The sequence below is a fragment of the Haemaphysalis longicornis genome, unplaced genomic scaffold (genome assembly GCF_048455015.1).
Source record: "Haemaphysalis longicornis isolate Haplotype H1 unplaced genomic scaffold, Haemaphysalis longicornis Haplotype H1 scaffold_10, whole genome shotgun sequence".
Classification (NCBI taxonomy): Eukaryota; Metazoa; Arthropoda; class Arachnida; order Ixodida; family Ixodidae; genus Haemaphysalis; species Haemaphysalis longicornis.
The window spans coordinates 155,877,478-155,898,633 of NW_027526204.1; the positions used below are offsets into that span (position 1 = coordinate 155,877,478).

Genomic DNA, 21,156 nt, shown 5'->3' on the forward strand with positions numbered 1-21,156 from the left:
CATTTTGCAGTGAAAGTGGCGGTGGGCTCTCAGCGGCGCAACCGACTCGACTTTGGCCACACGTGTGTTGTTTGAAAGCTACAAGCAGCGTTATGCACGCCAATTGTGCATCCAAGTTTACTCTCCGTATCTCTTGACAGCCGCGGTCGCTCGTTACGGCGCGTGGAGTGCGAGTACGGCCTCCTGATCCTTGTTCCACGCAGACGGGTGGAGGGCTCAGTTGTGGCCGTAGTTGCAATAGTTCACATCCGCTTGGACCTGCGGCCTCGCCGTTCGGACCCCGTAAATGCCGGCGTGCGCCGGCTGCCCGTGAATCAGCGACTGTCTTATCGCGAGGGCGGCTGACGCGCACGTGCACGCTCTTGTGATTGATAAGGCGCGCTCTCGGCGCTCAAAACCCGCGCCACCCTCGCACAGCGCCCCTACGCAGGGGCACGTGACCTGCGTCTCCTCGCCTCGGCGGTATAAAAGCCGCCGCCTCGCCATTGCGACGCCCCTGCCAACTGTCTCGAAAGGCCCCGGGTTCCGCGAGCAAGCTATTTCGTCGTTGTTGCCACCCCAAATCCAACCATTCCGTCCCAAACCATCTCCGGCGGCTGGGACGCTTCTCCCAAGGTACGGAGCGCGCGGAGGTAACGGTCTAATTAGTGTCGCATGATGGCCGCCATGGGAGCAGTCATAGTTGATTTTACCCAAACGGACCAACCGTTTCCGCTCACTGAGTACCCAGAGTCACTGTTAATTATTTATAGTGACGCTGGCTAGTTAGTGAGCGGAAGCGGTTTGGCCGGTTGCGTCGAATCAAGACATACTGCTCCAATCCAGTGCAGCAATCCTCGCAGGTGTAGTTTCGCAACTACAAGTGATCAGTCTGCATTGATTAGAGCAGTATGTCTTGATTCGACGCAACCGGCCAAACCGCTTCCGCTCACTAACTAGCCAGCGTCACTATAAATAATTAACAGTGACTCTGGGTACTCAGTGAGCGGAAACGGTTGGTCCGTTTGGGTAAAATCAACTATGACTGCTCCCATGGCGGCCATCATGCGACACTAATTAGACCATTGCCGCGCGCGGAAACTGGCGCGCCACGAATTTCGATCGCCTTCCCGATCGCCGACCCGCCTGGTCGCGGGGGGTTGTGAAAAAAGGGAAACTATGCATTGGAGCCCGATAAGGCGGCCAGCAGCGCTATCGACCGCGGACGACATTTTGCCTGCGCAGGGGGGCCTGACCGCACGGGTCCGCCTGCCCAAGATCCGCGTGAGCGGGAGCGGACCGCCTTGGGACGAGAGCTGAGGCCATGAAGACCTGCGAAGTGGTGGGCCCCATGGACGGGGACGTCCGCATGGTCCACACCATCACATCCAACCCGGTAGGTGACCTGCGTACGCTACGATAACGGCTGGCCCGCAAGTGCGCATCGCGTCCTCGGCGCCGAAAGCCTGCAGCCAGGCAAGGCGTCAAGGGGGGGAACCCTGCTCCCCCGATCTGTGCCTCCTAGTAGTGATTAGTGTCCGTCACCGTAGGTCAACAAATGAAAGGGTTGGATGCTGGCACTTTGCCCCTATTCTTTCTTGCCGCGCGCTGCTGAAATTCGAAGCGGCTCGCTGTGAAACTCTGTCCGCTGCTTCCGCGGTGCGCAAGTTTTCGCGCACAGATTAAGGGGCACAATAAATGTGTAGTGTACGTGTGCGACCGCGACGAGCGAGAAAATTAACACACTGCCGCTAAGCCCGCCGGCAGCGCCAGAAGACTGCCGGCCCGCTGTCTATGTCGCCAGCCGGGGCCACAGAGGGCCCCGGTTGGCAGAGTGTGACTATTTTCACGCTCGTCGCCCGCACTACCTGTCCACTGTACCCGTTGAGTCGCCCGCCGAAACCGCGCTGTGTGGTATACTACTCCTTGCAGGACAATGACCAACCGTTCTTTGTGGTCGACGTGGGCGACATAGTGTACAAGGTGAAGCTGTGGAAGCTCAAGATGCCGCGCGTGGAGCCCTTCTACGCGGTCAAGTGCAACGGCGAGCCGGCCGTGCTCGAGCTGCTGGCAGGCCTGGGCCTGGGCTTTGACTGCGCCAGCAAGGCCGAGATCGACTGCGTGCGTGCGCTGGGCGTCGCGCCCGGCCGCATCATCTATGCCAACCCGTGCAAGACTCGCTCCTTCATCAAGCACGCAGCCGCACTCGGCGTCGACCTGATGACCTTCGACAACGAGCTGGAGCTGCACAAGGTGCACGAGCTGTACCCGGCGGCCCGGCTCGTGCTGCGCCTGCGCGTGGACGACTCGGGCTCGGTCTGCCAGCTGGGCCTCAAGTTCGGCTGCGAGCTGGACGACGCGCCCCGCCTGCTCGCCCGGGCCCGCTCCTTGGGCCTGGCCGTGGTCGGCGTCAGGTCAGTGCTCTGCCTGCACTCGTTCAGCAGGGGCGGCACCTTTGCTAAACTGAAAGTGCCGGCCAACATGGGGGCGCTGGGCTGCAGCCGCTGTGCGTGCGAACGGGTGGCCCTCTTGGTTCAACGCCCCTGTGGGCGCGCTGCAGTGGTTGTGTGAAATTGTTGTATCGCACCTGCGGCTGTTCACTGTAAGGACTGCCTCGCATGTGGTGCGGTGTGCAGCAGCTGCCTTGTTGTCCCCCCACAGCCATTGGAATGGGGACTTGGAATTGTCCCCGGTACTACGGGGCCCAAACATTGCACCAGAGGGAGGTGCTGTTGCCACCTGCACTATTGCGCCCAAGCGGTGCGCCTCCAAATGTAGCAGAATGCAGCTTTTTGCTGGCCGGTGCGAGCTGCTGTGTTGTACCACTGGCGGCTGAGAGCAGGGGAGGGCCGAACGCGAGACTGCCGGACTGAGAGATGGGCATTGGTGCTGCAGCAGTAGTGGCACGCCCCACATAAAAAGTCCTGGGCCATCTCGACCAACATGAAACCTGGGAAGGGGCAAAGCATGCAGTGTATAAATGTATTCCTGGTGCCGTGGCGTTTTTGCCGGCCGAGATGAAACCGCGTGGGGTAGAGGTATACAGCTTTGCTGTAAAAGTCTCTTGTCTTTGAGGCACGAAGCTCTCTAGCGCGAGGTGTAAACAAGTGTCCCGGCGTTTTTTTAGTACGCGTTGCGTTCTAGTGTGAGGCGTAAACAAGTTTCCCGGTGTTTCAGTACCATGAGTACATGAGACGATTATTACAACGATGACAGGAGACGCCAGCAGCCCCTGAGAGTCCTCGCCCCTCCAATGGCTGTGCTGAGTGACGGGGCCTGTAGTGGAGCAGCACTTCCCCAGATCCTGCTCTGGCAGGTGGCAGCTGTGGGCTCGTGCATTGGCAGTGTGCGCAGGGAAGCCTCTTTAGCGAGTGTTGCTTACTGCTAAGGGTTGTAAGCAGCCACGCAATAAGTGGGGAATTTTTTGGATACTGTTACAGTACCTAAACACTGAGAACAGTTTAGCAAGCTTTTCTAGTATATCTCCATCCTCCTTTAAAAGGTCCCTGTATATGCTGTCGTAGCCTGCAGCTTTCCCTCTTTTCATGCCTTTTAGCGCCTGTAGTTGTTGGCTAAACATCGCAAGCTAAGTTTGTAGGCTCACTAGCTTCCCCTGGTCCAACGTCGCTGGCGTATTGCGTGATGTAGAATCATTCCACTATTCTAATTGTCTTGTCCTTGTTGTGCGTAATGTTGTCCTGTTCATTTCTGAGTGCATACATTCTGCCTCGGCTAATAGCCAGCTTCCTCTTTGTTTCCTTCAAGCTTCGTCCTTTTTTCGGTGTTTCCTCGATGACCGCCATGTTGTATGAACGAATGTCATTTGTTTTACTTCTGTTAATCAATTCTGAGAGCTCCGCTAATTCAATTTGATCCACGGTACTCGACAATTTCATGTTCTGACACTTCGCAATAAGCTCCTTTGTTTGCCATGTAAGTTTTCCAGTTTGTTTCCTACATGCTGATTCTGCAATAGCTGCTGCTGACTCTGTAATTGCTGTTGTTAGGCTGTCAATGCTGTCTTCGTTCTCATCGTTTAAAGGCCAACTGCACTCAAATTTCACCCTGGCGAAATGCCTTCGGAATGTGTAGTAGGTACCATGAGAACTACGGCGACGCGACGAGTAGCTCGGTGAAATGCGTGGTTATTCAGTTTCAGGCACTCAAAATAACGCCCTTGCAGACGACAAAGCACCTGCTGGCGTGTCGCGCAAACAGCCCTTTAGCGGCAGTGACATGCCAGCCGTCCAGGCCGATCGGCCGGCCTCGCAGCGGGAGAATCCAGGAAACTCGTATTTTGCGCGTAGCCTGGCTGCTTTCATGGCTCCGAAGAGGCTCCCTTCGTTAACCGTGCGGTTCTCCCCTTTTCGAGTGTCGTCGCGACATCATGCCTACGCGGTGTGTTGCTGTCGGAGCGCACAAATAGTGTCGTGCTTGCAGGACAAGCGCCCACTTTTCCGCGTTCCTCTCACACCCCCGCACGAGCGTGCTCACACTCTCCTCCTGGCTGGCTGAGCTGGCCGCGTCGGCCGGTCCGCACAGCTTGCGCCGTCAGGCCAGCCCGTCTGGGCGCGCGCGCCGACGGCTGATACGTCACTTCTGCCTGCCCGTGATGACCGCGTTTTGCCCAGTTTCGTTTTCAAAATTGTCAATTTTTGCTGGTCGCTTGCGGCGCAATTACGCACATTTTAGGCGTCATACTTCGTACATCACGGTCTTTTTAGTCATACTATGCAGGAACAGTGATTTTGCGTGCTTGAAATTTTGAGTGCAGTTGGCCTTTAAAAGCACGAATTTGTTTTGAAAGGTCATTTTAAACTCGTGCGTCCAGTCTCTGACTGACTTGATGCTGGGTTTCCTACTTTTTACGAGTTTCCTTCTTTCCCTTTTGAGATTTAGCCTTGTGTTGCACATAAACATGCTATAATCACTGCACCAAATCTTGCTTAGGACCTCCACATCCTGCACAATACCTCAGTAGTCACACAAAATACAGTCAATTTCGTTTTTTCTCATCCCGTCAGGACTTTCCAATGTCCATTTCCTGCTCCTGCGTTTGCAGACGAATGTGTTTAATAGTTTCAACACTAGACACGAGGCAGATTTGACACAGGCATTGTGGGCAGGTTTTTACTGTGCTTGGGGATTAAATGTCTCAAAACCTGAGGTTCGTATGCAGGCGTGTTCGTGACAAACATTTCTAACTGCGAAATTCGAAACTGGTAAGTAATAACCATTCTTCTGTGGAAAACTGCCTCTTCAGGGGACGGGCATCCGGTGCTTCGGTGTAGTAGCGCTTTTTGTAGTAGGCTACTCGTCGGGCTAGGAGCACACCGGCCTATGGAGACAACCTTAGGGTTACTTTGTGTTGTGAAAGAGTGAACATTTCGCCTGCGTTCTAGTTTTCACGAAATAACTGTGATCTCAGCCACACGGTGTTTCAATGGCTCAAGCCCCCCCCTACAAACACACTTCTTTTTTTTCTCCTGGTATCGTAATGACATGAGTGTACCTTGTTTTTGCATTTGTCTGATGTCCAGCCAGTCTTAGCACTGCAGATAGTGGAATGTTGGATAAAAGGTGCCTACGTTGTGGTTCTCTGTTCCTATCAAATGAAATATTGCAGTTAACAAGCAGGTTTGGCCTGCGTGACTCGCAACGGTGCAATGCCGTTCTAGAATGGCGTTATTTTTCCACCCCTAAGCTGCTTGCTCCCCTGCTTCCCCCCCCCCCCGAGAGGTCTTCCTTGTGCCCATCCTGTGTAGGACTAACCGTCATTGCGCACTGCAGGGCCCCGTTGTTTGTGCGCTCTCGGAGGCTTTTGTGCGACGCATGGTGTGCGAGGTCAGCTGCTGAGTACACGTACTTGGAGCTCTCGCTTTGCGCTGCAGCTGTAGGGCCCATTACTCGGGGTGACAGCATGCTACGCACGCTGTCGTTAAATGCGTGACAGGATGACGGGCCGAGAGTCCAAAGCATCAGTTTCCAGCCAAGCTGGTCTCGTGCCTCTTTTATTCGGGCAGCTGGGCTGTCTGTGCCGAGCTGCTCTTGTCAGAAGCAGCCAAAAGGCGTTGACGAGTAGGGCCCGCCGTCCAATTGGTGGCTCCGGTGGATGAAAAACTTGTGCTGGAGAGAGAGAAAAAAAAAAAAGACTCCTGAATTTTTTGTTTTTCCCCCAAATATTTACGCATTATACGATTTGAGAAGTTTGATCTTCAATTCATTAAAATTAATGTAAGAGGTAAATTAAAATAAGAGGTTTAATTTCCCCACTGGATGGGCAGATTAAATGTATCGTTTGAATGTCTTGCTGCGATTTCAGTGTCCACCTCATTGTAGTTTGAGGGCTGTCCTGCCCAGGTGATTGTCGTGCTGCATGCATAGCACACACCCAGAGTTGGCAATGTGCGCGATTGTGCGACCTGAGCCGCAGCAGGTCTGTCCAAGCTGTGCTCCCATTGTGAGGCGGTTGTGAGCAAATGGCAGTGGGCCTGCATCTTGCCTGCGTGGAATCGACGTGGCCAGTATTCAGCACACAAGCCAGGGTGCTTCTATACAGCGTCGAAATGACCCGACTAAAACAGTGCTGTGATGCGCAAAGGTGTGCAAGCAGTTTCACCAGAACGCTTTTTTGTGTGCGTGCGTGCAAGAAAGAGACTTCCTGTCACAGGATTGGTTTGTAGCTGAAGCTTGTGCTGCGGAAATTAGGTGCAGTCATGCCGCAGGTGGCATGCCTTGCTCGAGGAGCAAGTGGAGATGGTTCCATAGGCGGTGGTTCTCTGTAAAGTGGTTAAGCATGTCTTAGCGATGAATGTGCATTCCTCATGGCCCAAACAAGACTGAAAATGGTCTTTATAGTGTTTGGGACCAGCATGGTAACTTGAGCAATGTTTGCAGTGGCACTTAGACTGCTGGAGTTAAAAAAAAAAGTGTTCGTGAGCAGACGTCTGCGAATAATTTCTTTAGGCCGATATGGACCATCACTTGTGTCGATGCCAAGTGCCGCGATTGAACCATTCACTGTGCTACTTGAACAAATGGGCAGCTGCTGATTGGCAGGCCTTTTCATTTTTGGAAGCAATGGTGGGCGATGGCCAGGGCCTGTGACTGCTCTCCGGGAGATTGCGTTTTTCTCCCGACAGTGCAAATGCGGCTGGATCTGGAAGGGCAGCCTCCGCTGGCTCCGCTTGGCAGTAGCTCAAACGCAAAGGAAGCTACACTCTGGGTAGGCACTGCAGCCGGAGTGCACACATCTTGTGGCATTGCACAGGTGCACCAACAAGCACTTTATTAGAGACTGCACTTTAAAACAGTCGGAAGAGTGCCCAGCTGGCCAAAAATGCCGCCGAACTGTGTGGATTAACACTTTTCTTACGGCGCCATAGGCCATCAGACATAGTTCCTATGATTTCAAATGTCCTGCGAAAGCTAAAAACGGCGCCGTGAGGACAACTAATGCCATATGGCGTATTTATTGACAACTCCTTTTTCGATTTTAGTATGTTTTGTTGACATTTCGCGTGCGGAGACAGCGCTGAGAGTGAAATTTGAACCCGTGAAAATGGCGTCCGCTTCACGGCGCGCTCCGCAAAAGTGGACAGCTGTAGCAAGGACTTCGGCAGCTGCTGCTGCTGATTTTTGTGACCCCGGCAGCAGTGATGACTCGACTAATGATGTGGATTCGGTAGATCTTAGTTCTGATGAAGACGCTCCCGTTCAAATGCCTCAGACTTCGACAGGTGCTGCCAGTAAAGGTTCATTTTTTACTTTGCAACATATTTGCAAAAAAAGACGCGCTTCCTATCTGACGACTGTGGTTTTACTTTGATGTGTCTGGACAACGTACGGCAGGGATATTTTGCCAAATGCACCACGCCCTATCACATTATCACCTTCAAGAAAGCCTGCCGCTAGTGTCAGATTAGCGCTACGGAGCGATGTGTCGCGCTTCTCAAGAGTGCCAATTTTTTTTTTTTTTTTTTCGACTAAGTGATAAGGATTTTGTGCGAGGAGAACACAAGCAAGTATGTTTGGATGCACATTTTAGAGAGACTGAATAACCCTCGATTTGCTTCACAGAGTGGCACAGACGTCAGTTCTGCTAGGTTGACAGGCTTGCAAAGATCCAAAGCTTTCGTGTACAGCGTTGATTTATATATTGAATCATAGCCAAGGCATGTAGGAACAATTTGTATATATTAGAATTCTAAAAAAAAAACTTTGGCTCAGTACAATCACCTATATACATTGTGTGTATACCTTTTTCACGCATTTTAATCTGATTATTTGACCAATAAACTAAATAATTGTACCTTTCACAATGCTGTCGTTGTGTGTTTGGAAGAGCAATCTACCAGCTACAATTTCATGCACAGCAAGGCTAAATGTGTCCACTAGCTCAAGAGAAAGAAATATTTCTGTGGAAGCACTCAAAACTGGCCGTCTTTCTGCCGTAACAGAAGAGTTAAGCAAAGCCTGCATAGACAGCATCAGGGCACCGACAGTCGCCTTGCACACCGCCGGCTACCCCTGGGTGCCTGGCCGCCGTCTGGGTGATGCGGGGAGCTGCAAGTTTATTCACTCACTCCCTGTGGGACACTTCTGCAGCCAGTCGCCTCCTCGTCACAGTACACCCAAATCACCGCGTGACTGATGGCACGCCTACCTAGCATTGCAAGACTGGCCGACTGATGTGGTAGTGCCGCAGTTGGCGGCCACCCGCGCGCTCACGGGCGGCGGCGTTGCGTGCAGCTTCCACGTGGGCAGCAACAGCCGGGAGCCGCAGTCGTTTGCGCGTGCCATTGCGAGTGCGCGGGAGGTGTTTGACCACGGCCTGGCCCTGGGCTTCCCCATGACCCTGCTGGACATTGGCGGAGGATACCCGGGTGACCGGGGCTTCCAGGGGCTCTTCGACCAGGTGAGCCCATTCGCTTTCAAGTAGTTTGCACTTTTCCAAAACCAGTCCTGCTAAGCCGGGTTGTTTTTCTTCCTGAATTCGCTTTGTGGCAGGCACCGTAACATCAGCCGACATCCGTTCAGGATTACGATGGCCTCTGCTAGCTGACCGGGAAAGACTTTCCCTATTTTACAGCATATTCATGAACAGAACAGGCATCGACAAGGAACGCTATATAAGACAACCTACCTGTGTGTCACCCCGTACTGACCATTCTTTAAAACTGCGTGAATACGCGTCCAGGATCGCCGCATTCAAATACACCTTTTTCCAAGGACAACGCATGAGTGGAACGGCTTGCCAGAGGAAATTGTCTCTGCGCCTCCCACGTCTTTTGTTAGAAATTTGCACAATTTTTTGTTGAAGTAATCATTATTGTATATTTTTGATGCGTTCCGTACTTTTTTTTTTTTTTTTCCCTGTGTAACCAATAGCGCTCCTCTTTATGCGTTTTTTCTTTGTATTTACAATCTGATTCCTTATTTATGACAGCGTAAATCAACACTTTGCTGTTTCAACCATGCAGCCTTTTACCCGCAACCATATTTATTGTTATATCAACTGTACTGTATTCCTTTGTTTGTTCTCCCCCCTACAATAATAATGCCTGTGAGGGCGATGTAAGTACCTGTATAAAGAAAATAAATAAATTGCTGCAGTATGCCCAACACTACACCACGGTGTGGACACAGCAGCACGAAAATCGAGTTGGTGGCGCCGTGGCGCCGCGCGTGTCCCTTTGATTAAAAGGGACATCTGGTGGCAGAACTTTCAACTAAGCTTCGAAGCGACCGAGGGTTCAAGTGACTTGAACGACTGTCTGAAGCCAGGTGGTTCGGAGGCACCAGCGGCATGTGTGTAAAACATTGTTTGAGCTCACCGTGTGAGCTCGCACAACGTGATCTTAACGCGTAATTTATTGCATTGTTTAAACAGCTGCGAGATTTCGGGCATCCTAAGTTCATTAAGACGCGTGCGCACCTCCTCAGAACATTGGACACCGGCAGTGAGTTTGAAAACATCAATTCGTCTCCGCTGCTTCGTGCATGGACTTACCCCAGTTGTGCAACGTCATTTACGACGAAGAAACATCAGCGTACTCGCCGCCAGTTTAATCCATTTCACAAACTGCCTACTTTCCTTGTATGTCGGGGCGTTGTTCCGGCAGCGGACGCGTTCTTTTGCCGCTGCTTGTACGGAGTAGCTTGGGGGGCTGAAGCCAATGGTAAAGTCGACGGCACTGCATCGTTTGCGAGCGCGCACCTCTTTGACATTCAGTGGTACATCCCCTCAAAGCACCAAAAAGAACTCTTTCGCGCAACCGCACTCTCGGAAAAATGCTGACCGCAAGTAGTATCATTTTCTGCTGGGGATGGCTGCAGAGCATGGATTCATTCATTTAGGATCGGAGGTAACGCTAATTACGGTTATGTTTTCTTGCCTTCGTTGCAGTACGTACTCAATAAAACATTTGCACCCCCTTTTTTTTTTGTGCAAGCATAAAAAGCGCAGCATAAAATCTCATTTGTGTGAGCGCTCAACGGCTACCGCGGCACACATTCCCTTTTGTTTGGTGTTTTATACCTTCTTTTTATTGTGACCGACTCAAAACACATGCTTAGAACACGTTGAAACACTGGGGCGAGCGCAAAGGCTTTCGCACGCCTTTCTTCAAATTATCGTCTGCACCCCCGGCCGGCGGAACCAGCTAAGCTGCGGCGAGCAGAAATCGAGTAGACGACCGGTTACGGAAGCTGCCGAGAAGGCCCGACAAGGAGCCGAAGGGATCCGAACACCTCCGAGTGGGCGGCGCTCGGGCAGCTTCTTTTCTCTGCCGCTGGAGGGCGTTGCAAATCAACGGTCCCAGCGGCGCCAGTTTGGCGACTTTATCAAAACGAAGAGCACAAGAGTGAGCACACGTTCGTTTTGTAAGCTGTGTCCTCGCCTAATAGTATATCTTACACCGTGCACTACACCACCGTAACGAGGAGAAAAAGAGGTGCAGAGTGAAACAGTTGATGAAATTAAATAATGGCGACCAGGGAAAGGTTTAGCTGGATGATGCATTCTAGTTGCGACCTGGTGAGCACTGAAAACCCGGGTGCCGAGTGAACAAATACAGTTTATTAATGCAGAAATGCGAAAACCGTACCGCCCCCTCCATTCCCCTTCTTGTGCCATTGTGCCAAGGAGACCAGGCTCGCTTCAGGCCCTTTGCTGCGACATCCCCTACGACATTGCGGTACAGTGAAGGGAGGGGGAAATGCCAGCTGAAGTTGTTTGTCGACAAACAATGCACCGCTTGGTTGTCGAACCGAACCCAAGCGAGCTACGACGAAGGTGCATTCTGTTAGATGAAAAGGCTGGTCCAACCTGTGGTGCCCTTTCAGGAGCCCGTTCTGTGCTTGGTGCCCTGTATGGACAGCCAGCCCACGGGCAGCCAGTAGCTGGGCAGCAACTCCAGATCTTCGCGACCCCGGGTGGAATGGAGTGCCAACAAGGCTGGGAGGAATGGAGTGGGCCAAGTTCTCAGGCTAGCTGTGTTGTGCTTTAAAGGGGCCCCGAAGACAAAATGCAGGTTTGGTTCGTTAAAAAGATTGCCTCTTTAAAATCGTACTGACGCCACTTTTAACGTAAGTGTGCAGGGCCACACTGATGTAAGCCAGGGAAACCCGGTCACATAATCGGGTCTCCTCTTTGTTGTCTAAAGAAATCAAAGGTTTTCAAGAAGGAAAAAATCCCAGGCTTTTGAAAATCAATTTTCAATTTCAAGGGTTTTCAAGTACCTGCAAGAACGCAGATTTAAAAGGGGCCGTCTCTTCCAGGCATTTCCAGGAACGTTGGCCGAGCCAACGAGCAACCAATTGTTGTGGAAGTAGCCCGAAAAACGCCTTTGGTGCAGGAGACCTAGGGAGTTCCATAAACGCTCACTCTTGAGAAAGTGATATTCAATTTCGTCGTATTCTCTACCCTCTTGAATGCTCGCCTCATTGAAATGTTCATTGAAGCACGCCTTGCCTGCCACCTAGGCAGGTTAGACACTCAGCGTTTTTTCAATGCTGCGTTCTTTTTTGTCGGCGTCAAAATATTTGGCATCGCAGATCCGCCTCCCAGACATTTGCTGCCCCATTTCACTGCGCAAAATTTCTGCTCGTAGCACTAGCATTCCACCTGGAGTCCATCTTTTGAAAAGGCCGCCTCACTGCGCCTGTATCGCGCGCCGGTGGCTCGAGTGTTGCGTCAACTAGCCACCCTGCTGCTGCAGGAAGGCGTCCCATTACTTTCGTGAAAAATCTTGCGCTCCCCTAACGTGAAGACACGAGGCTGTGATTTACTGGAGCCGTTTCATGTGTCTGCTCTGCTAGCGTTGGCACGAACAAAGCGGGCCGAAATTTGTTTCTCCCAGCCTGTAGCGACCGGGGCTCAAGTGTGCACCTCTCAACCAGAACTGAGCATCTTGGAACCGACATTTTTGGCCGAACACAACTTTGAATTTGGCCACGTTTTCATGCGAAAGCTTTCTTAGTGGGACCGATGGCATCCTGTCAAAAGGCCAGTGCATTTCTCCAAAGACCAGTTGGCAGACTGAAAAGCTCTGACGTCGTCTCTGGACACGGCGTGTGCACGAAACCGGGCTTCCATTGTGTCAAAATGGCTGCTCGAAAGTCGTGGAAAAACTGTTCTCGATGAGACATTACAAGGAGGAGCACACTAGTATATGGTTATCACATAGACTACCATACTTGCCCGATTCTAACGCACACTGTTTCTCCGGAAAAACGAGCCGAAAAATCGCACGCACGGTAGAATCGGATACGAAATCGAAACTGCCGAAACAGCGGAAATTTCGTCCCACTCATCGCCATCTCAAGATGGCGCCAAAGCTTTGAACAACAATTATAGTGAACTATAACTCGGGGACAACTTTCTGTGGCAATGGAGCGAAAGCGACGGAGGGAGGCGGAGGGGGAAGCTAACTGCTCTGTGTTACTGCGCAAAGTAGTTCCCAATAAACTGGTTTCGGTTTCAGTTTCGGCGTGACCGATACGCATTTGATACAGTTCATTTCTTCGCATAAGCTCCACAGTTGAGTGCGCTGAACCACGATCACCAAGCATGCAGGCATATTGGCGTCTCCTTCCACACACTTCATTTATTTGTAAACATAGGCCAATGTTTTGACTGGACACGGCCCGAGCGTCCATGAAGTGGAGAACTCAGACCGACTGTGGACTCTGTATCGTTCAGAAAAGAAGTGAATTTTGTAAACGCTGCAGTTTTGACTGAATGCACCAATCTGTAAACTCTTCTACTGGGCAGCAGCACCGGCATGTGCGGCGTACTTGCCTAGCGCGGTCGCGGTATACCGAAAGAGCAGCATGCACACATGCTTACGCACACGCTCGCTTACGCCGGGAAACTGGCTAACCGAACGGATTGCGAAAACAGCGGAGAGTCCCGGTTGCATCAGTCTCACTTGGGCGTACACTTTGCAAACCGCTCGCTTCGTTTGTTTACACAGCGCAGCTTTACAAACCCTATGCGGAGAATGAAGTGGCGAGCTGCCGAAAGCAGTCGACAAGAACGCCGTGTTTTGTTTTGTTTTTTTTGGGGGGGGGGAGGGAACCATTGCAACACCAGCGGCGACAGCCGCAACCAAAAATATCCGAAAATGTAAAAAAATGCTCTGTTTCATATACTCTGGCTAGCAATTTAGTAGCATTATCACTGCAAGTCTAAAACTTGAGAACTAAATATTCTTGAGTTGCTGAGGTTACCGCCGGCCAATTATTTTTGTTGAACTACTTCCAGGTGCGCAGTGAAAAGGCGTGGTCCGGCTCCGTAGCCTTGACTGCATTGCCACAGAAAGTTGTCCCCGAGTATAGAATGATCTAGTGGCGCGAACGGTGAGGAAGGGGCATGCTCTTCTGTGTAGAAAACACCAGGTGGCGCCGCCGCGGCAGTCGCTGTACTTCAGGTGATCGGCAGTGGTTATGGCTGTCGTCGTTCCGATGTTGGGTAGTAATTAACCTTTACAAAAAAAAAAAAAGGCTACTCGTGTCTGGCATCCCCGTACCTTGCTAGGAACGCTTTGTTGCAAATCTGCCCGTTTGAGCAGTAGGGGAACGGCTATAAATCGAGTTGTTTGGTGTCGTCTGCTACCTGCGCAGACGATCGATACGAGCGTACGCGTTCGATGTGCTGCCGGCGGACAACTGCTATGTTTAATTCTTTACGAATGGATTTACTTTTTTGTATTTACTGTAGTAAAGTCCCGGCATGAACCTACTTGTGAATTTGCCTCTACAGAACCAAATTATACCCAGTATTCACGCGTCCAGTAGCACCCGGCTGATTTTCTCGGCAGCAAAGTTTGCAGTGAACAAATTACCTTCAGAGGAAACTTTCCCCAGGCACTTAGTGCTGAAGGCAGCGTCTCCAAATGTGGACATTTGAGATCGCAGCTTTGGTGTTAGCACGTGCAGTATACATCACTAAACCCCGTAGCCGTCATTGCAGGCCAAACTGCTGCCAGCTTCTTGCAGCACACTGTTCGCAACAGCTAGGGAATCTATTTCACCGCTGTGCATAACACACGGCGAAAAAATGTTTGTGCCGACACTTTGTCGTCATGTGGGCCGAAGAGCACGGATTTCTCGTGAAAAATTCCTAGCTTTTCTTCTCTTCGTATCGATGTGGTAGCGAAAAGAACGTTTCGATTGTCGGCACAATTTAGCCGGCACCAGAGCTTTGAAGGAAGCTTGACTGCTTGAAGATGGCTCATTGTGAAAGCATCCCATTCCACAGAACTTGCGACTTCATTTGATGAGCCCTGCGGAGAGAGAGAGAAGCCTCGTGGTGCAGCTGGTGCACCTCATCTTTTTCGGCTCTCGAGCTTTGTCGTGGCTTCTTGCTGGCTGCCGAAACTGAAACTCTTGTTGTTGCCCGCCTTTTCCTTTGCCGCTTCCGCGTGCTCCGTACAGAATTCGACGCACAGTCAGGCAGGATGGTAGGTGCTGTACCTGGAGCCAGTGACAGCTTCTCGCGTGCAAGTCGCACTTCACAGCCGTCTATTACGTGGGTGTAATCCCGCAATACGCACTCGGGCTCAAAGTGGCACTCACCGACGGCTGAAGATATGGTCAAGGGTTTGTCCAGTCTTCCCAAATTTTGTTCCCACTTCTTGCGCAGTTCATCGTCCAGGGAACGGCGAACAAAGACGCCTTGGGAGCACCTGGGTAACCACTGTGACAACCGGGAGCAAAGCAATAGGTGTCCGTCATTCGTTTTGACATTGTGGTCAGCGGGCCTGTCCAACCTCTATTCGACAGCACTCGCAATAACTATTTTCCTGACGATTGCACACCTCTTGCTAGGAGGGGAACATCACGGAAACGTAAAACGCGCAGAAAATGAAAGGCCGGCCTCGACCATAAACAGGCGGACAGTGTGTCTGACAGCACGCCGCCAACGCATCGCACATCCGCTCGGATCGTCTGCACCGCTAACAGATGACACAGCGCTACTTTATTTGTAGCCGTTACCCGATGGCTGAAACGGGTCTGATAAGCAACAAAACGTTCCTCGAAAGGTACAGGGACAACAAAAGTGAGCATCTTTCTTCCATAAAGGTTCATTACTGTACCACACTAAAAAACGGCAGCGGCAATAGCTGGCGAGCGCCCCAAGCAACGGCCCGTTCAACCGTGGTACCGTTTTCGGAGAAGGCGCAGTGGTGCCCCTGGCGGCGGTAGACGCGCTTTGCTTCAGCCGAACGCAGCAGAGCGCTCCCGTTCGCACCACTGGATCGACATTCTAGTTCACTGTAGCAACGATTTTTCCGACGCAGGGAACCTAGGGGTCTAGGCTTTTCTATCGGCGTTCACTCAAATCGTCAAATTGTTCCACTTGTGCGCTTGATAACAGCAATGGCGGCGGCTGCTCTCACGCGTTCAAAACGAGCGGTCGGCTGAGTCATGTGCCTGTGGAGAAGCTCGCGGGATTGCCGTGCGAGGCGTGGGCCACGATCCCATCAACCATGGTTGAACGTTCATTCAGAAGTGTGGCATTGCGAACGCGCTTGACGGCACCGAGGACGAGATGTTGTGGTCAGTGGAAAGCGACAAGGAGCTCTCGGAAAGCGACAAGGAGTGAAATGAGTGAGATTTTCGCCCATTTCTCTCGCATTCGTTTTTCTTGCTCACAAAGTTCCGTGCGCATTACAATCGGAGGTGCAAGTTTTTTCGTTTTTAAATGCAGAGCATTTCTTTAACTCACGATGTCACCCGTTCTAGGCGTCCGTAGTAGTCCGTATCGCTCGCAGGTGCGCCCTCTCGGTGCGATTGTGGCGTGATAAAGGCGGGTGTCGGCGAGGCTGGAACGCACTCATCGCCGCGCTCTCTCGTCAGCAGTTGCCACAAGTGCAACAACATTAACGTAACGGAAACTACTTATTTCATTTCATTTCATTGTTCATTTTATTTAGATTTCATACATGAAAGCCAAAAAACTGTTTGGACCCGTAGCCAGAGGCTATTATAGGGTCCAATCTAGGAGTACAAGGCACTAAAACAAAAAAAATAATGATAAAAAAAAGCACAAGATAAAAGTGGTAAACAAGGAGTACAGGGCATTCAAACAAAATCTAAGCACAAAATAAATGTGGTAAAGAAAACTACAAAAAAATTAGGGCATTACACTTGCATATTTGGTTTGCACATTATAGTATACGCATATATTTATTGATATGCACGATCACGTGTGATCTCAGACTAATACACTTGCATACTTATACACATGTAAGAGTACAACAGTGAATATACAACTTTGATAATACAAGCAGTTTGAAATGTACAGAAGAATAGCAACTGGTAAATAGTATTTCCCAAGACCTCCTAACCACGATATAAAGGATTACCAAGTGCAGATCCTATATTCTAGAGCTTTTACCGGTTACGGAGGTTCCTTAAGAAGAGATAGAAAATGTTTTTTAATTTGATGGGGAAAATTGAAAGCCGATTTTATTTCCTGGGGCAAATTATTCCATATTTTGGCTCCGATGAACTGTAATCGTCGTTCTCCATATACGTTATTGGTAGGGGGTAGGTTGTAATTACCGGCTAGGGCATTTCTGGTGGGGCGGGATGAGGAACACAGTGTGGATGCATTAAAAGGGCGATTATACCTTATTACATTATTCATCGCAATGGCTGTTTTCTGCTGACGCAAACTGTCAATGGGTAAAATCTGAAGTTTGTGAAACAACGGTGCACTCGGGTGATCATGGCTAGAGTGTGTTATTATTTTTATCGACCGCTTCTGCAATTTCCGTAATGGCTCAAGGTATGTGGTGTATGTCCAACCCCATGAATCTATGCAGTATGATAAATGACAGTGAACCAGTGAAAAGTACAAAATTCTCAATATTTAATGGTCAAAATAATTTCTTGTTTGTAGCAATGCATGGCAGCCGGAAGATAACCTGGAGCAAACCGAGTTTATATTAGCTTGCCAGTGCAAATAGTTGTCAATAACTACCCCAAGGTATTTGAATGAGGTAGTACTTTCGAGTGCAAAATTATTTATTTTTACTTGAATACTGTCTAAATTTATCGGCTTGTGTCGTGAATGTATTATCATGTATTTCGTTTTTTTCATGTTTACAGTAAGTTTATTTGACATGAACCAATTCGATATATTTGCTAGTTCAGCATTTGTTTTTATCTCGATTTCTTTTATACTTTCCCCAGTAACTATCGATGCTGCATCATCCGCATACATAAGCATCTCAGCAGAATTGATAGCCAGCGGTAAGTCGTTTACGTATAGAATAAAAAACAAAGGACCAAGGACAGATCCCTGCGGGACCCCTGTCCGTAACGTTCTTTCGGAAGAAGTGATGCGCCCCCGTCGTGTGCCCCGGAAATGCTCTGCATTTGATCGTGCCCCTCGCGAGGGGGATGTTTCTTTGCCCCTACCACCATTTACGATAGTACGCGACAAAAAAAGTGGCAGTGAAAGAAAAAAAAATGGCGCGCTCCAAACTGCGCATTAAGGCGCCGACACGTGCGGGATGAAAAAGAAGCACAAAAAGAACAGAACTCCCGCTGGCGCAGTTTCAGGCAGAGGGCGCGAGCACTGTGAAGGCGGGAAATTTGAAATGCGCCAGACAAACCTCCGTTCAATTCACCAGGAGAGGGTGAGGCAGGGCGGCGAAGAGCGTGATGGGTGGTAGCAGTGAGCAGATAATGGCACTACAGCCCATTATGGCGAATTCCTGCTCTGCACTTCCGACAGCTTTCACGTTGAGTGGAACGGCTTTAATTTTTTTTTTCCCCCTAGAAAATTAGGTGCGCGTTATAATCGGGGGCGCGTTAGAATCGGGCAAGTATGGTGCGTATATTTGGATCAACCATAGATGCGTTTACTTAGTGCGCGAAAAATTTTCGTATGGGTTCGTTCTTTGTTTGCAATTTGGGCCTTTGAAGGTTGATGAAGCTTCTCTCAACTTTCTTTAGGAAGGGATGGAGCAAATGTTTTGCTGCGAGACTTGGCGCGGCCTATGCGTGTGTGCGTTTGTACCATGGTGTAAGATACACTTCACGGTGTGGACACAACAGCCCAAAAATCTGGTGGGGCAGCGCATAGACCTTTGATTTAAAGGATATCTGGTGGCAGAAGTTCTAAACTTCGCAGCATCCTAGGCACTGTGCGGCATGCGCGTAAAACAACGTTGTTTGTGTAAGCTCGCCATGCGAGTTCACACGTGATCTTAACGCGCAATTTATGGCATTGTTAATTAAAACTGCTGCTAGAGTTTGGGTGTCCCAAGTTCATTTAGACCCCTATACACCAACTTCCATAGTTTAATTTTAATGCAGTGGATTTTTTAGGTCCCATTTTAATATCGCCTCATAGCATCCCACCATTGTCATGGCGCTCTTTGCCCTGGTGGGCCTTGCGCCATAAAACCCTAAATCATCATCAAGTTCACTTAGACGAGCGCGCAGGTCCTCTGAACATTCGACACCGGCATCGCTTCATCTCCACTGCTTTGTGCGGGAACTTACTCGAGTTGCGCAATGTCATTTACGACAAAGAAACATCGGTGTACTCGCCGCTAGTTTAATCCATTTCAGAAACTGGGCTACCTTCCTTGTATGTCGGGGCATTGTTCGGGCAGTGGACGCTTCCTTTTTGCCGCCGCTTGTACCGAGTGGCTGGGGGGCTGTGGCCAACGGCAAAATCGACGGCCTCGTAACGTTTGGGAGCGTGCACCTCTTCCACGTTCGGCAGCACTTCTCCTCCAAGCTCCCAAAAGTACCCTTTCGCGCAACCACACTCTCGGAGAAATGCTGGGTCTGGCTGCAGAGTGCACATTCATCGGTTTAGGATTGCAGGGAACGTTAATGTCACGTTTTTTTGCCAGCCCTTGTAGTACGTACTCAACGAGGCATTTACCATCCCAATTTTTTGTTGCGCAAGCATGAAATCTCACTTGTGCGAATGCTCAATGGCTACTTTGGCACACATTTCCTTCGGTTTAGTGTTTTATACCTCCTTTTGATTGTCGCCGACTCAAACACATGGCCAGCACGGCTTTCTTCACATTATCGTCTGCTCCACCAGCCAGCAGGCATCGAGCAGACGACTGGTTACGGAAACTGCCGAGAAGGCCCGACAAGGAGCTGAGAAGATCCTAATGCCCCTGAGTGGCTGCCGCTCGGGCAGCTTCTTTCCTCTGCCGCTGGAGGTTGCTGCAGTCAACGGTCTCAGCGGTGCCAGTTTGGCGACTTTGTTAATACGACGAGTGCACGTTTGCTTTGCGAGCTGTGTCCTCGCCTGACAGTATGTGTACTGTGCAGATTGCGCACACCATCAATGACAGCCTGGCGGAGCACTTCCCGGAGGAGAGTGGGGTGCGGGTGATAGCGGAGCCCGGGCGCTTCTTCGTGGCGTCGGCGTTCACCCTGTACACGACGGTGATCGCCAAGCGGGAGGCCGGGGGGCGGCCCATGTACTACCTGAACGATGGCGTGTACGGCTCGTTCAACTGCACCGTCTTCGACCACGCCGAGCCCGTGCCCTTTGCCCTGCGTGGCGGGGGCCCCCTGGTGGCCTGCTCCCTGTGGGGCCCCACGTGCGACTCCATGGACCTGGTGCTCGAGGACGCCCTGCTGCCCGAGCTGCAGCCGGGCGACTGGGTCGTCTTCGAGAACATGGGCGCCTACACGCTGTGCGCGGCCTCCACCTTCAACGGCTTCCAGGCGCCCGAGGTCAAGTACATGCTCACCTACGCCACCAGGTGGGTGCTGCCTCTGCCAGGGGTCTTCCTTCTCGCTCACCCTGCATGGAGCTTCCGAATAATTCCCGAGAAATAAATCTCTGGAGCTGCAATGATTAGACAACTTTGAGCGATCTTTCGCAACAGTATTGCTGCTCCTTTGCAGCCACAGGCCCCTTTTCAGACTGTGCACGAGCCATGCCAAGGGCAAGTGGAGCCTTCCTCTACCCGTTGCGCGACTTGCACAGACGCTGGCGCCAGATTTCCCTCCTTTAGTGCGAGACTCTGGGTGCATTCCAATGGACCAGTTAGACCTGTTCGTTGCTGTCTTCACGGAGACAGCATCGAAGTTGGCAACGAGGCCACCTTCCCGTCAAACTAAAAAGTGACGCCAGTGCCACATTACTGTTGTGACAAACTAATGTGTTCATTTATTGAAATACTTGGTACAATGTACTCTTCTCCCCCTTGCTGCAGCGCCTTCCTGCGGGAGCTGCCCTTCTGGGAGCGCCTGTGCCCCCACCTGGGCTCCCTGGCCGGCAAGGAGGAGCCCACGTGCGGCAGCCCGGGGCCGCCCGCGCTCGAGGCCCGCGCTTGAGCGAATAAAGGCCGCTTCACTCCTGCCCGTGCCCCTGCCCCTGGCCCCCCCCGCGCAGGGGGCCCTTCTTGAGCGTGCACTGGTTGGAGAGGGCGAAGCGCTCGGCGGCCGTCAGGTCGTCTGCCGGCAGGTCCTGCACCAGGTCTGGCGCGTGGCTGCGCTCGATGCTGTCGATGGACACGTGCACCCGCTGCAGGGCACTGTCCAGGTCGCGCGCCAGCTCCTGGTTGGACGACTCGCGGCTGATGTCGTACGCTTCCAGGCTGCCGCACGCCGCCGCCGCCGCCCCCACCGCCTCCTCCTCACCCCTGCACACGCAAGCGCACTCTGCTCCAGGCG

At 51.3% G+C, this 21,156-nt stretch overlaps 2 protein-coding genes across 5 annotated transcripts in view; one reads left to right on the plus strand and one right to left on the minus strand.

Moving 5' to 3' along the window:
- Positions 1 to 456: 456 nt before the first annotated feature.
- Positions 457 to 20,842, plus strand: LOC144159721 (ornithine decarboxylase-like). The gene is made up of 6 exons (XM_077691419.1): positions 457 to 615; positions 1,225 to 1,375; positions 1,912 to 2,393; positions 8,731 to 8,896; positions 19,801 to 20,240; positions 20,697 to 20,842. The coding sequence occupies exons 2-6, from the start codon at positions 1,304 to 1,306 to the stop codon at positions 20,815 to 20,817; spliced, it is 1,281 nt and encodes a 426-aa protein (XP_077547545.1). The 5' UTR covers positions 457 to 615; positions 1,225 to 1,303; the 3' UTR covers positions 20,818 to 20,842.
- The window catches only part of LOC144159717 (SLIT-ROBO Rho GTPase-activating protein 1-like), a 104,720-nt gene continuing 89,338 nt past the window's right edge, over positions 5,775 to 21,156 (minus strand). For 2 of the 4 annotated variants that reach the window (XM_077691414.1, XM_077691406.1), the window contains one exon: positions 20,622 to 21,125. In XM_077691414.1, the coding sequence (XP_077547540.1) occupies positions 20,929 to 21,125 (197 nt within the window). In that variant the 3' untranslated portion in view covers positions 20,622 to 20,928. Of the gene's footprint in view, positions 6,106 to 20,621; positions 21,126 to 21,156 lie in introns of those variants that run through there. The other 2 variants (XM_077691415.1, XM_077691409.1) reach the window with 2 other exon arrangements.

Excerpts from the sequence above, each read along its gene's own strand:
- LOC144159721 (XM_077691419.1), top strand. The coding sequence starts at position 1,304 with ATGAAGACCTGCGAAGTGGTGGGCCCCATGGACGGGGACGTCCGCATG. Across the intron at positions 1,376-1,911 it reads ACACCATCACATCCAACCCG|GACAATGACCAACCGTTCTT; the intron begins GTAGGTGACCTG and ends TACTCCTTGCAG. Across the intron at positions 20,241-20,696 it reads ATGCTCACCTACGCCACCAG|CGCCTTCCTGCGGGAGCTGC; the intron begins GTGGGTGCTGCC and ends CCCTTGCTGCAG.